This window comes from Seriola dumerili, unplaced genomic scaffold (genome assembly GCF_002260705.1).
Source record: "Seriola dumerili isolate Sdu_G_001 unplaced genomic scaffold, Sdu_1.0 BDQW01000226.1, whole genome shotgun sequence".
Classification (NCBI taxonomy): Eukaryota; Metazoa; Chordata; class Actinopteri; order Carangiformes; family Carangidae; genus Seriola; species Seriola dumerili.
This window is the reverse complement of record NW_019174481.1, coordinates 3,361,853-3,377,944: the sequence shown is the minus strand read 5'-3', so window position 1 is coordinate 3,377,944 and position 16,092 is coordinate 3,361,853. Positions and strand designations below refer to the sequence as shown.

The following is a 16,092-nucleotide window of genomic DNA, read 5'->3' as shown; positions in this document are numbered from 1 at the left end:
TGTGTGTGTGTGTGTGTGTGTGTGTGTGTGTGTGTGTGTGTGTGTGTGTGTGTGTGTGTGTGTGTGTGTTAATTTCTTTCTGGAAACCTCTGTGGGTGAATACAAATGTGCTGCTTTTCCAACTGGCCTCTGTTTCACTTCACCAGAGAAAAAGGGGGGTTCAGAGCCAGATAAGGATATTCAATTAGCTTGCGTCCATGGAAGACCGCTGCACCAGTCAGAGCATGCTGGAGCCGAGTGACATATGGTAAGGGCTCTCTGTTAGAGTGGAGGAGCAATGAAACCTGATATCTTCTCATTTCATCTTGTCACTGTTTCAGTAATTTTCCCATTGGAATGTCAAACACATACTGTCTGCCTCAGTAGATATCGTTTTTCCCCCTTTTCTCAACGGGAACGTCTCGTCTTAGAGACGAAAATGGAAGATAACTAGAATACAGGGAATCAAACCGAATGGTTTTCAGATTAACACTATTTGAGTATAAACCGTTTTTTAAAATTTTTTATATTAGTGTTTATTTTCCACAGGAAACTTATTAAAACCAATCATTGGTATTTAAAATTGATATATTCTCCTTAAGACACTGGTGAAATGCCACAAAATGAGAATTCCTGTGATTCCCCATCACTCTCTCTTTCCCTCCCTTTCTTGTCCTCTAGCTTCTCCTGTTGGCTCGTGTCCTCCTCCCGTCATAAATCTCAAGCAGGACGTTTCCAGGCAACTCTCCAGTCAATCTTTACTGAGTTTGTTGCGCTATCGATCTGTCCTGTGCTATAGGTTGTCCTGGCTTCTCTCTCCGCTATTGATGTTTTTGCCTCGGGGATAGAAAGAAACAGCCTCAGCCTAAATTTGCCAAGGGCTCGTTTTCAAATGACTTACAATCGCCTCACAGTGAAAATAGAAGTTGTCAGACGGTGGCATTTATACATTGATGCTGTTGTTGGTTCTCCCAGTAGTGGCTGCAGCTTGATAGGAGGTAAAGATTGTGGGATTGTGGTGTGGCTTGTGGAGCACTTAAGGGTGATAATCTCTGTGAGGAATATATGGCCACTGTGGTACTGTTGGGATGTCAAATAGCCGCCAGGGGAACAGTCGCCTAATGAAGATGGTTTAGTCTTCAGGGTCCACATGGACTAAACTATATTTCAAGCTTTTTGTTGTTTGCTGTGTTTGATGTTTTCCGTGTGTTTGTGTGCGTCTTGTATCCCTAACCCACATGCATCACCGGCCGTTTTGATTAGTTGGAAAAAGGACATCGGTACGAGAGGCCATTTAGGGTCATAATTCACAGGCCTGTTTGTTCTCGCACAGGATCATAATGTTACGTAATGTTACACTGTACTCTCCTACACACACTACTGTACCCTCTTACATGTGCAATCACAGCCAATTTTTTCTAACACATAACTATACTTATCTTAGACTCTGCCATAAAGTGTACATATGAGAGGATAATTGTACATGTGAATGTTAATGGACGGTGTGCACGTGACGTTACTCTGCACTGAAGTGGCTACAGTCTCACTCTATCACAGGCTGCTACTATTTGTCACACACTTTTATAGGTCTTTGTCCTTTAACACACATAATCACACATAACCTGTCTTTTACATACACAATTACTCTTTGTCACACAATAGGTTATCATCCTTATACACAGTTATCGTGTCTCATTCGTGCACTGCCATTCTTTCTCACACACACTTGTTTTGTACTCTGTACAATATCATAATACTATTCTATAAACTTGCATAGAGCAGCAGTGTGTTCATTCACGTACACTGTTATTCTACTATTTACTCCAGCATACGTCGTGATTTCTCTCTTACGTAGTCTCGTCCAGACGATACATTAAACCTCTCTTCCAATCCTGTCATATCCGTCCAGTGCAGACAACACTGTTAAGTTTCGACTCTGCACAAGCCGTAGGGAGGGGAGTTGTGGGGGACGATTGGGTATAAAAGTCTTTAATACCGGACGCCTGGGTTTGTATCCTGTTTAATGCCTCAAGTCAAGAGTGATTTCTTAATCTCCTACCCATGTAGTTGAGCTACTTAGATTTAACCATAACTTACCATTCTTTACTTAACATAACCATTTGTTATGGTCTCCAAGCAATATGCTTAAAACTCTTGAAACTTTTAAAATCGTAGTCACACTATACAGTATGTCAGGAAAGGAAAAACTTCAAAGAAAGTTGGCAGAGAATATTAACTTTTTGTTGTAATGCTGCTGAAAAATGTAATTCAGGCAGCCTTACATGTCACTGAAAACATATCTAGTAAGTGCACATTATTATACATACAGTATATGTATGTTTTTTGCAGAAATGATATTTGTCTTTCATAAACTACTAAAGAGGTTATAATGGTACATGTGAGCTCAGTTGGTGGAGAGGGTCATGCATTAATTTCAAGTTTGATGGGTCTATTCCTGAGCTCCTCCTGTTCACATGTCAAAGTGTTCTTAAGCAAGACACAAACATATGTAAGTCACTTTGGTCAAATGCAGACCAGAGGTGCCTGACAGCGAGTATGATTTCTGGCCTGAACCTCTTCTCATACGTCTGAGTTTGTGTGGGAATTTGTCGAGCACAGGGTCTGCCTCTTCATGACGGGGGTTATCAGCACAAATCTGGCATCAATCAAGCAATCAGCCATAATGGGAGTCTATGGAGGCGAATGGGGCAATACTGTTGATTAGCAAAAATAAAGAGGATGCTTTAGAGAGCTGATTAGTGCAACGCTGAAATGCTCGTCTAGTCCCATTTCCACGTACAATGTCAAACCTCAAGGAGGAGGTTTTATGGAGGCATTCGCATGTCAACATCAACACTGAGAATATCAGATCGGAGTAATTCAACCTATAGTTATAAAACTATTCACCTATCTAACCCGGAATAGGCTCTTTTTAAATTCGATCACAAGTAAAGAACAGTTTGATATTTTCAAGGATCTTGTTTGATTTTTAAGTTCTCTGTTCTTTCGTTCAGTACCAAAAAAGTACTTACGCCGATCATTTGTTCTTTAGATTTAAAGAATTGCCATTTTCTCACATTTTCTTGCTGTGTAAAAATAGATATTATAAAAAAAAACGATTTGAAATAACAAGAGCACAGTGAAGCAAGAGATTTCAGGAGTTTGAAAGTAAGTCCCCACAGAAATGAAACTAAAACTGCAAATGCTTCATGATTAAACCAACAGTAACAGCGGCCTAATCAGAATAAAAATCCATCGTGTAACTGCCTTTTGTTAGAAAAGCTGATTCCAAAGGAAATTTAAATACATTTTAACTGAGTGGTTATTTCTTTCTTTTTCCTTTTTCCCCCCTGAACATCAACACTCACTGCTCATGCTCACACACCCAAGTTATGCCTAAGATGCTCTCCTAGGTTTACTGTACATTACTGGTCATTTTACACGTCATAAGTCTTTGGCTGGGTAACCATCTTTGGTTAAGTGACATTTACTGGTTTCCAGAATATTCTGCAGCAGTGAGTGCTGCCTTCACTTTCTTCAATCAATAACCGCATCTTTAATAATACTGTTGCTTCATTAGAAAGTACGGCACTAATTATATATAATATATATTTATGTATTTCAAAGCCCTTCTTTCTCATTGTTGTAAGTCAGGGATTTTCAAAGTCTGACACTGCACACAACACCCCTCATCGCCCATGAATGTAAAGCTGACTCCATGGCAACAACATATAACAACATATTTACACTGTTACAAATTGGCACCATTAATAACATTTAGTAGTTCCTGTTTGCAATATACCCATGAATCTTCAGACAGCTGTCACTGCATTAAGTTAAAATGAGGATGAAAAGCTGATTTGTGGACGTGTATTGGTGATGGACATCAGAGATACTGATATCCTTGGGAAGTGAAAGTCAGAAATATCTGTATCTGTAAAATTGACTCCAAGAAGGTGTAAGGATTTTGATTGCATATAACTGTACAATAATTGCACTTTACTGTACTATAATCACATTGCTATAGTGTGTATACTAGTATTTATGGCAGATTCACACATCATCAAGGTCAAGGTTCAGTTTGTTAGCCATTTTACCAGGATCTATCCATCCTTTATGGCCCTGATCTACAAATCAAGTTTCTAACAACCCCCTCCTTTAATTTGCTGGAAATTAAAATTGCTCCTAATGAGGCAGGGGTGTCCCACAGGGAAAGTAACCCCCCCCCCCCCCCCCCCCACCCCCCCCCCCCCCCCCCTTCAGATCTAACCCCAATCTCCCCAGGACCTAGTTTATGAGACACACACTCACACAAGCACACATGGAGTAACCTTGTTGGGTCCTAATTATAATAGTATTGTGTCTCTGTTGAACACAGTATGTTATTAGTCCTAACAATAACACATTCCCACAGGCATGTACCTGCGTCCTTTTTCCCCATGGACGTTTTGTCTTGTTTTTGACTGCTTTTATTTTTTAAAATCACTAATTGAAGAATAACAGGAAAAGTTAGGGAGGCTGAGCTTTTCTATAGAAGCCAAAAACTACCATCATTTTTAACTGCTGCTTGTGTGGAGAGTGAATGTTCAGACAGTGATTCTGATACAGAATTTGTATATCATCCTATATTATTATATTTTTCCCAGCCAGCTGTTGTATGTAGCCACCACCCTGCGGTTTTCATGCATTATTTACTTGTTTTGAAAGGCGACTTCTTTTAGAATCCTCTGTTTTAATCTTATTTTCACATAATAGTATGATTTTCCTCTCTCTGTTTTATGACTGTATTTTTTATTTTTTTTACCACTGTGTAAATACACAAAAGCCAAACTAATTATGACCACATCGTGTTTTAGATGATTCATAGTATGAATGAATGTGATCTTTAAATGGTGCCAGCACTAAACTAAACAGTAAGAGAATCTTGTCTTTTTTTCTGCTGTGAGTTAATGCCATCGTCCCATATTTCTCTAGTCTAGTTCTTTTCCTCAGTAAAGGTTATAGCATCCCTTAGGCGACTGCAGTGCTGAACTTGATTTTTTTTTTTTTTCATAATGTTCTCACAATTTATTGTGTGTAGATTTTATGGTTGCCTTTTATTCTCTTGCTGAGTTGCTGGGTTGGATCTTCACCATGGGGATTTAATTGAGGCCACTAGTAATTGACACTATATAGCTTCTACCACTCTCTGCCACTTGCAACTAATTGTCCTCACTAAATGACAGTGTGCATTTAAGATATCTGATGGTGGTGGTCTTGAAAGTTTTACCACTAAAGTTATGAAATATATCTTCCATTACAGATGTTTTATTTGTTTCAGATCTTTGGCACTCACACAAAGTAATTTCAAGACCACCCTCGACCACGCCAATAACAAGAATCATCAATTCAAAGCACTGGACTTTGACAACAGAAGTTGGGGTTTTTGTCCTGCGTCCCTCCTGTGTAAAATTAGGTTATCAAGACACTTGGTTAAGCTTAGGGGAAAGATTGTGGTTTTGAAAAAGTCATTGTGGCCCATCTTGTGCTTCCAGCCAGTGTTGACATTTTCAGCATGTAACCAAGACAGTGAACTTTCAGTTACCTTAACCAAGTGCTTTGGGTTACCTTAATATAACCAGAAAAATCTTATATAAGTAGAATGAAAATATAAAACAAAAAGGTAAATTATAGGCTGGACCACAACAGCACGGCCAGCCCTATAATGGCAAATGTCCCTTACTGACTGAGTGACTGACTGACTGATCATATTTTCACCATTGGTCAGCTGAATCCCACATGACTGAACTGTGTATGAGTGGCAACTGTGGCCTCAGGGCTACATTTTTATTTTATTTTTTGATTTTATTTCTGACTCACTACGTCAATATTGATAACACAAGTGTATTTTGGGTTGAGATGTGAGCTTTACTGTATTGTTATTATCTTCACTGTGGCAGCGTTAGTGATGTAGATGTAGTAGGTGTGTGTGTGTGTGTGTGTGTGTGTGTGTGTGTGTGTGTGTGTGTGTAAGAGTTTGAATAAATGTATGAAGTGAAAAATAAGACTGTGCACACTCTGCAATGTGCTTTTCATGTGTTTCAACACACATATTCCAGTCTTGTCCCAGTGCACATCGTGCAGCTGTCCACACACTCACCGACCTTACCAGACCTGTGAAGTCAGTGCGAGAATATTCTGGGAAAACTCTTTGAACAGCGGCTGCCTCTTCAATCCCTGGGAATGTTGTGTCTTTGTGAAACGCAGTGGCTTCAACTTACCCCACAGAAGCTGCCTTCATTTAACAGCAGAGATGTAAGGACATGAAGTATAGGGCAATAAGAGTGGGCACACAGAGACACAACTGCAGGAAATAGCATTTAGATAAAGATGACAAATTTTGATTTATAGTGATATGACATGATTTAAACACCCGTGGTATTCATTTCTGAACACTTGATGCTCTAACAAGATTCTTCATTAAATATATATTGTTTATTTCCATCATCGCAGCACACAGATGGAGTACGCTGATGGAGGATTGTCCTGTATGAATGTGGGGCTGCAGCCTCTGGTTTTCCTCTGTCCTTACCAGCGCTGAGTAATGATCCACATGCTGGTCAGGGATGGACGGAGGAGCCCTGTTGCCTGCTGGCCTGTCAGAGAAATGTGACAGCGTCTAGTGTGCGGGGACAAACTGGAGAGTATAGCCTGCAGCTCTCAATCACTCCAGGGGCTGGCAGAGACACCCACAGGGAGCTGTCTTCCCTCTCTTTCATTTATCTCTTTCTATTTCGCTCCCTCTATCTTTCATGTTCCCTCAATTTTTAGATCTCTGCCTTATTTTGTCGCTTTTCCCTCTTCTTTTTTTTCTCTGTTGTGATCCTCCTTTCATGTCAGCCTTGTCGGCATCTGTCCCCTTTTCACAGATCTTACACATACACGTGGATCCTCTCAAACAATTCCTCCTCGTGCTTGTTTCGTTGTTGCACACTGTCTGCGTCAATATCCGACCTAATCCAATGCCTGGCTGAGGCTCAGCTTGTTCAACTAGCACACATATGCACACATCCTCCCACCCACCCACATACACACACACACACGCATAATTAAACAGACTGGCATCCACATGCTCAACTCACAAACACACACACACACACACACACAGAATTGAAAACATTTGATTTTATAAAGCACAATTCCATTTTTAGGGTATATAAGCCTTCAAGACTGCAGCACAGTAGCCCTATACAAGACTAAAGAATGAGGATTTTCTATTAGATTTGAGCTGGCTGGAGAGAGACAGAGAGAGAGAGAGAAAGAAGAGTGAGGCAGAGAGTTGCCTTCATTTAAACTGTTCTGCACTGAGGCTTTTCAATTTGATTATGAGGCTCCATTTCATAGAGCCTGGATGCTGCGTGCCATTCAGAATGAAATTGAGCCGTTGGTCGACCGGTCGGGCAGCCTCCCCGTGTCTCCTCGGCGGGGGCATCAGAGGACAACAAGGGCAACGCTGGCCCACGGTGCCCTTGCACTGTTTAGTCGGGTTGCAGGGGAAATGTGAAAAGAGACGGGAGCTTGGCTGGATAAGTGGGTGAGAGTATGGAAGTGATTGAGTGGTTTGAGGTTTTGGAACAGGATGTGAGGACTCCTGCTGTAAAGTGTGTGAAGGACTCTTCAGTCTTACACAGGAAAAAGTCAGACACGCGTCCCTCGATATTCTCTCTCTTTATTTTGTGTCTATTTTGTGTAGTAGTGTTCAGAAACACAATGCGTCAGTGTTCACACAAACTGACTGACGGAACATTTGCCCATATTTGGGTCGGTCCTGACCTGGTTCAGTGATGAATGATCACCAGAAACGGGTAACTAAAGCTGAGGATGTAACAGCAGCCCTGCACCCTCGGTTTCCATCATCAATCCTGTTCATTTACGTTATTGGAGCAACACTTCCCAGGGTGTTCTCCTTTTACATCTCAGGCTCCTACTTTGTCCCATGGTGTCACAACATAGCTATATTACTCTGATTTATGGCCATGTAATTGGTCATTGGAAACCAAACTAGGGGAATACATTTTGTGTCTCATTATTCAGCTTTTAGGCTCAAACATTTTAGTGGCTTCTGGTTTTAATATTTAAGAGAGGAGCCCTAAGCCAGATTACGATTACATGGGTTCAGTGAGAGCCTCGACTTTGCATCAGGGTGGATTTATGCTTAACTGAGGCCTGTCAGTCATCTGTTGTACAGTCACTCTTGCTCAGAGGTCAGAGGTCACTCCGATCTGATGAATCCGCATCTTGACTGTATCATGTTATTTTACTTTTTGTTGTCGAGACAAAATGTAAATGATGTGAAATTTACATATTAGACATAAAATGGTACAACTGCACTCAAAAAAGTGAGGGATAGGTGAGTCAGGGCCACGTCTGGCACTAGAACATCTTATAAACAAAGAGAAACGCTTGAACACAGCTCAGTTTGACAATGATCTTGGGATATAACTACAGTATACAGTTTGTGAGAGACCGGTCACACACGATGGCTTTAACTTTAGTTCTAGTTGATTCTAGGGTTGGTGGTTCGGTTTTGAGCAGGGTGCTGCACCCCAAATTGCTCCTGATGTCTGTGTGTGGTAAGACAACAGTAGGACAAACAGTAAAAATACACTTACTCTTGCACAAAAGAGTATAAGCAACATTTTCTACAAACATGCACAACCTTTGTTTGAGGTAGTTGTCTTGGATTGTTTCTCAGATATTATAGTCCAGGAGCCATATTTGCATATCAAGCATCTCAGAACCACTCTGAAAGTTTGACTGAGACTAAAAATACTACAGTTTTTTTACTTCCTACACAAAAGCAGGAAATTCTCTTTTGAGAATGAATGACATCATGTTGTGACACTCAGATCCAAAGGAATAATCATATTTTGTAGTTACTCAGTACCAGTTCGCTGTGGATTCAACACATTCAAAAGACTGACTGGCAGCTCGACTGTAGATCTTTATACAGGAAATAAGCAAAGATACTTTCACCAAAACTTATTGAAGTATCCGACTAAAATAATCTACGCAGATAATTTCAGTCCAACAATATTTCAACACTATCTTATGCTGCTTAGCCTGTACGTGTTTTGGCTACAATAACAATATTTTTTCTGGATAATTTTGCTGTTATTGGACTTCTGTCATAGTCTGTGCACATCTGTGCTTCATGTTCAGTCATATTTTGATGCTGATATTGAGTTTTCATAATTGTGAGCTGTTCCTGGTGCTGAGAAAATCCAAGATATCTATAATTTACATTGAAACTTTTTTAATTTCGTGTGACAGTGAAATAACAATGTAGCAAAAATACTTATGTAGTGAAATATACATGTAGTGACTGATTCTTGTTGCATCTCTTGGTCTTAGTGCAGTAAGTAGTAAATTGAAAGAGTTCACGTTTTGCACAATGTACAAAATGAGTCAAAAGACACCGAGTGTCTTTAAGGAACTTGCTGGTATCTTAATTGTTGAAATTAGATCAAATTTTGGAAATTCAGCACTCTTTGTTCTGTTTTTATCCTCTTATAGAGAACAGAATCTTGTCAACTATTGCCATATCAGTATCTTTTTCTGCAGTATTTCCTGTCATTCAAACCAAAAGTTCACTCACTACACGTCTTCAAAAGTGTAGAAGGGTCCTAATGGCACAGATTAAAAAGCAATTTAATACAGAAAAGGGGATTAGAAACACTATGGGCTGCACTAATCCTTAACCTTTAGTCCTGTTCTCATGGAGCCACAATATGCGCAAGACGATAGCATCACAGGACCGGAGTTAGTAAATTTCCATTAGGGCCGCCCTTCTTTATTCCCACCAGCACATTTAAAGGCATTAGGCATGCTTTGTCAAGGCTAATAAAAAGGGCCAGCGGTGCTATCACACACCCCCGACTTGTTTCGGAAAAAGCACTGTTCCATGTGAAGTTTTCATAACCCATTATGATAATCTACCCGAGTCTCTGAAGGGCAGGGGATAGACAGGCAGATAGATGCTTCTGGGGTGACTGCTCTACAGCGTCTGCATGGATAGAACATTTTCTGTCTGTGTAACTGGGACAGGAACTCACTCCTATCTGCCAGGAAGAGCAGAAACGATAGACGACTGAATGTAAGAAGAGAAGAGCGGCCACGGCATCAGGTTGGAAAACAAACATGCAGGTGATTTAAGTAAAAGAAGTTTAAGTATTCTCTCATACATCATTCAAAATTGGAAATTATATACAAAGAGTACAACTTATTGGTTGAACATTGTATTTTTATGCCAATGTGTGTATGTGTTCTTCAACTTGCCCCGAAGGTGCCCTTATACCCTCAAGAAGATTTACAGTATACAGTATCCTTTGAGTTTCAAGACAAATGGTTTCCCTTGTTTTTACTCTTAAAATAGTTGTAATCTCACATTTGGTCTCAGTGGCACGCCTGATTTGAGAAGTTCCATGTTTTCTTCCTCTCTGCGCTCGTTTGGGAAACTCGTGGCTCGTCTCTGCAGGGGAAGAGTGTTTCTCTGACGGAAAACAGGGTCATGCCGAACATTAATCATTCATATCTAAATTTGTGCAGCGCAAAGATTCAATTTTCTGCACTTTGTAGGGTCCACTATTGGTTATATGGTTTTATTTATACATCACAGCCTATTTATTATTTATTTGTTTTTGAGCCATCTAGGTTTGATGCCACTTTCTTGAAGGAAAACCTGGTACACATGAAACATAGTGTCCAATAAGGGAAGAACACAAGGGGAGTTCTTGACAGTCCTAGTTTAACTGTAAAACTGTCTCTTTTTTTAACACTTGATAACACAGATACAAACAATTCTTAATGAGCAACCACTTCTCTGTTACCAGCTCTCAGTATATGTTGCTCAGGAAAACAGACCTTGAGTATTTGGGACCTTCAGAGAAGAACTGTTGATATTTGTGGGTTCATATTGTACGTTGGCCACATGTCCTGCTGAGCACTAAATCTGTCTGCTTTTATAACCAAAATTGTTTTGCAAGATCCTTCCCTCTCTTTGCCCTCTCCAGAGCCACACAGATATAACTCCCACATCAATGCTCTATTTAAAGTACACCTGTGTGTGTGTGTCTCTTCAACCTACTGTCAGTTTTTTTTGTTTTTTTTTACACCCTTTTTGTTGTGATAGTATTGTATTTATCACTATCCTTCCTGTTAACAGGCCACTACCGAGCAGAAGAAGCTGAGCCATGCTGGATCCAAGCCCTCCCTCTCCGAGAGCAGTGGCCGACTCCCTCAGATAGCCATGAACACCTGCAAGTACAATGGCGGAGTGGTGAGACCACTAGTGGGCAGCCTGGCGTCCTCGTCGCGCCGCAACCTCGCGGAGCTCGACTCGGAGACGCAACCCTTGCAGACGCTGCACAGCTCTGGCCTGGAGGTGGTGGTGTCCAAGGGCAACGGTGGTGAAGACCCCAGCAAAGCGTCCAACGAGAGCTTGGTCAGGGAGGGCAGCGGGCGTGGCGGAGGCAGGGCGCCGCAAAAGAAGAACAGGGACATTGGCTACAAGCTTGGCCACCGGAGGGCGCTGTTTGAGAAGCGAAAGCGGCTCAGCGACTACGCACTCATCTTCGGGATGTTTGGGATTGTTGTCATGGTGACAGAGACGGAACTGTCATGGGGGGTTTACACTAAGGTAGGTTGGGTATGTGTGTGATGCATGAGTGGGAGCTTTATGTGTTGTCATTGCTATTGTTAATTTTTGAGATGTGTGGGGTTGGCAGCTGTCAGATTTATGAAGAGTGATTATTAGCACAGACACTGACGTACAATATTTAACAAAGGTGTTGGAAATATTGCACAAATACAAATAAGAAGGAGAGTCATGTGATCTGCACAATGACTAATTTTCAGTTGGATTAAATCTCAGATTTTGCCTTTCAAAATGTTCTGTTCAGTAATTTCTTGACAGGGGGGCTGGTTCAGCTACTGGTTGAGAGTTTTCATTATTGGCATCGGATTAAAGTTTAGCCAAAGGATTGAATCCTCTTCTGGTACCATTGTGGTTGTCTGTCATTCCCTTTGAAGCCAGCATCTAAAATCACAACCTCACAGCAGGAGAGGAAAATGAAGAGAGGGATGCTGCAGGATACACACACACATATACGTATATATATATATATAGTTCATGTAGAGAGAGAGAAAGACAAGAAGAGATGAATCGAGTAGTCAAGTCTATAGGAATAAAATATGGGAATGAAGTTCCAGATGTTTCAAAATGCCCTACAGCATCTTTTACTTTTTGTAGATCAGAGTGCAGATGACGCAGCAAGGTCTTGGAACAAGTGGGACTCTTGAGCAAGGACACTGGCAGGCTGTTGGATTCAGGGTCATGCTGACCAAGTCACCACCCCTTGACCTTTTATTGTCCTTTTGTGTCAGCCAATGAGGTCTGCTGTGTCAGGGTATATCATTCCCTCACTCAGAGCAGCTTCCACCACAGTATTTACTGGTCTGTTGGGGCTGACATTGCAGTGCACTGCGGTAAATGATAGGTCACAGAACAGGTGGATTTCATCTGTGGAAACAACAGAATTGTAAAGAGAATAAAAATCTAAAAACTCAACATAACTGAAATCCTTTAAGGTGGTTTTGCTTGCTTGAGCCTGTTAACTACAAATTGTGTATATTTAAGCACTATTGGTTACTTAGTGCTAACATGTTAGCAAACCGTTGTCTGTTAGCACATGCAGATTAGCAGTAATTTATATTGTTTCTGATATTGTTTTAGCTCTTTGGTCTTCAACTTTGGAGAAATATAACCGGGTCTTATCTTGCTATTTGCTATTTACTAGCTTTGGGTATTTGGAACTTTTCACTATTTTGGCTAACTTTGTCCATTCACCGTCTACTCATTAATTTCGGTCCATGCTAGCAGCTTACCTTGTTTGTTCGCCGGCTAGCCGCAAACATTTGTGCCTCCAGCAGCGTTTGGTTTTGGACAGATACAGATAGTGTACAGGTTATTAGACTGTTGGTGCAGAAACGTAAGTTGATTAAAATTGAAAAGACTGAACCATAGAATAAAGTTGCGGGTCATAAAAACAAAACAATGAGCTGAAAGACACTTCTCACTGTTAGCTGACAGTGAGAGTCTGTCACTGCAATTGACCCGCTTCACTTTTCATCTTTATTGTTCAGTTTTACATTATTACTGCTTTTTAAGCAAAACACAAAATGTCATATTTCTTTTCTACCTTTTGCAGCCATTGGTTTCCATTTATTTCACCATGGTTTGAAAATGGACATGTAAAGTCTTAAAATTTAACCTGTGAAACGTAACCCAGGTAGCAAAATGAGACTCCTGGCTCAGCATATGCCTGGTTCCTTGGCCTAAGTCTGTTCCATTCTTCCACATCTGGGCTGATTCCAGCTGTTACCCTCCAGTGTTGGCTGACAGCCAGGAGGGTTTTCTGTGTTTGGTCCACATGTGGAAGCGTCTGACAGTAATGCTGTTTGTGGGCCGGACTTGGGCCAAAGAACAAGCGTATATTGAGCCAGATGAAACAATATGTGGCCAGAATACTAGTGAGTACTTTTTTAAATTTTGCTACCCGTTAATGACTCTGTTAAGTTTGGGATCAAAAGAACAAGGTCTAACTATGATTGGGCCGACGATGTTGAAGTTGTTTTATAATGCAGAATTGCTTGTTGCTACATATGTGCCTGGTGGTAATCCTATTTTTTTGTTTGCAAACCACCAAAAATTTCAGACAAGCACTTTACTGTAAGGAAAGGGGCTTCCAGAAAGGGCCTTTTTAAATATATTGTATAATGGCCTTTGAGATTTATATTTTGTCACCTTTATTTTGCTGTCAATGTTACAGTATTGTCACATGCTGCTGCAGCTGTAAGAAGGGGCCATTTTCAAAACTCTGGTGCTATTAAAGATGCTTTGACAGCCAAAGTTTGAGTCTCCTGCCAAAAAGCTTTTAATTCCTGATCTAGACTGTCAAAAATGTTGTATGTCAGCTGACACCTCAGACGTTAGGGCAAATAATGGCTTTTGGTACGCTGTAGAAAATCGTCAGCATTGATCTGTGTATGTGAGTTGTAGTTTAGGGCTAAAACATGCAGAACCACTGGTACGTTCCTTCCACAAGGGATCGATTTTTTTTTCCAGTTTCCAGCGTCTGAAATTTCAAATGTGTTTTTGATTGCACATAGGTGTGTGTGTGTGTCTGCACAATATAGTAAGTCGGTGTGGTAATCTATAGGATGATTTATGGGGTTTTAAGAAAGTCAATAGGTTTGTCTGTGACTGTTACTGAGTGGGGTGCAGTCCATTCATCAAGCTAACCTCAGCTGAAATGGAAATGACCTCCCATCTCTGAGTGCCCCCCCCCCCCCAATCAGACAGGTAGCATGTGCAGTGGATGGTCACATCACACAGCAGACACTTGAGGCCCTGCCAAGGATTTCTGAGTCCTGAAGGAGGGAAATGCGTTAAGAGGCAGTGAGCACTGGGACTGAAAAATCCTTGAACCACTGGCAGGTGGATTAATTGGTTTACTCAATGTTATTTCACCAGGGACTTCTCAAAACAATTTCAGACATTAGACTGTCTTCCGAACATGTAGCCGACCTGAGGGGCAAAGCAATCTAGTTGACAGCTAAAAATACATTGTGTAATATGGACCACCGAAGGACAGAGTAATATTGAGCAGCTCTCACTGTCATTGCACTGACGATTATGAACGATATTTCCACTTGCTGTTTTGGTCATTTGTTTGTTGGTGTCGTTATTATAATAACAACCCTATGATCATTAGCCTGCTACAGAGAGTGGCATTTTTACATCATGGTTGTTAAATTGATTTATCAAATGGCATTTTACCAACATAGAGGGGGGGACACTTGAGTAGTACAGGTTCTCATTTCCCAGATCTATGGCCCCCACGTACACACACACTGCAGCATTAGCATCCGGCTGGTCCATTTATCACCTGCAACGCTCACTGTGGTGACCCCTCCTGTTAATGCTAGCCTTGCCTTTTCTACACCTACCATTAAATGGAAAGTCCCCCTGTTCGTGCAGGGCTTTGATTAATTGGTAGTTTAGATGGTGGGGAACAGCGTCCAAAGATAATATCAGGCTGCACCTACACCTGCAGCTGCATTGTTTCGTAACATCCTGACTGCACTGTTTGTGTGTAAAACCCCATTATCTGGTCTCAGCCAGACATTTAAACTAATAAGTTGTGTGTGTGTGTGTGTGTGTGTGTGTGTGTGTGTGTGTGTGTGTGTGTGTGTGTGTGTGTGTGTGTGTGTGTGTGTGTGTCCTATTGTGTGTATGTAGCTCTATATACTTTTGTGTGCATGTGCTAATGTGTATGCATAAGTTTATGTATTCATGTTCCTTTTCTAAACCTATGAGATATGAAATACATTCAGCTTTCACATTGAATTATTTTGCTGAACTACCTCATTTCACCTTGTTGCTAAGCAGTAACATACAACTCAGGAAACAGTTACTATTGCCATCTATTGAGGCTAAATACAGCCTCTGAAAATATGGAAAGTGCACCATTGACAATGAATCCAAGGAACAGTTTATCTTTTTAATCATATTTATAAGATTAGATTGTATATTGTAATAAAATGTGTTCATTGTTTTAATTAAATGTGGCTGCTTCTAATATTTTTCCCTCTTTTTTTCTCTCACCATAGGAATCTTCATACTCATTTGCACTGAAATGCCTTATCAGCCTTTCCACTGTTATATTGCTTGGTCTTATAATAATGTACCATGCCCGGGAAATCCAGGTGAGTCTATCACAGAAAAAAATAACATTTTATTCATTATAGCAGCAGCTTTTGGGATCAGTGCGGTGATAATGATGATAGCAATAATAATAGTACGAGGAAGACGATTCTGATTTGGCAGCTGAGCCTTGACTAAAAACAGCTGGAATATTGTTTTTGTTGTGCTAAAATGGAAATGCTATAGAAATTAATTTATGCTGATAATAATGCATTAATGATGATTTTTAATGTTATGTAGTACATACATGTAAATACATTTATTTGATTGAATGTGGCGACATGGTGACAACATTTTGTTCAACAATG

At 40.6% G+C, this 16,092-nt stretch overlaps 1 protein-coding gene across 1 annotated transcript in view; it reads left to right on the top strand.

The window, feature by feature from the left end:
* The window catches only part of LOC111229013 (small conductance calcium-activated potassium channel protein 2-like), a 41,036-nt gene that overhangs the window by 3,418 nt on the left and 21,526 nt on the right, over positions 1–16,092 (top strand). The window contains exons 2-3 of the mRNA XM_022755164.1: positions 11,183–11,656; positions 15,691–15,786. Of these exons, the coding sequence (XP_022610885.1) occupies positions 11,267–11,656; positions 15,691–15,786 (486 nt within the window). The 5' untranslated portion in view covers positions 11,183–11,266. The remainder of the gene's footprint in view (positions 1–11,182; positions 11,657–15,690; positions 15,787–16,092) is intronic.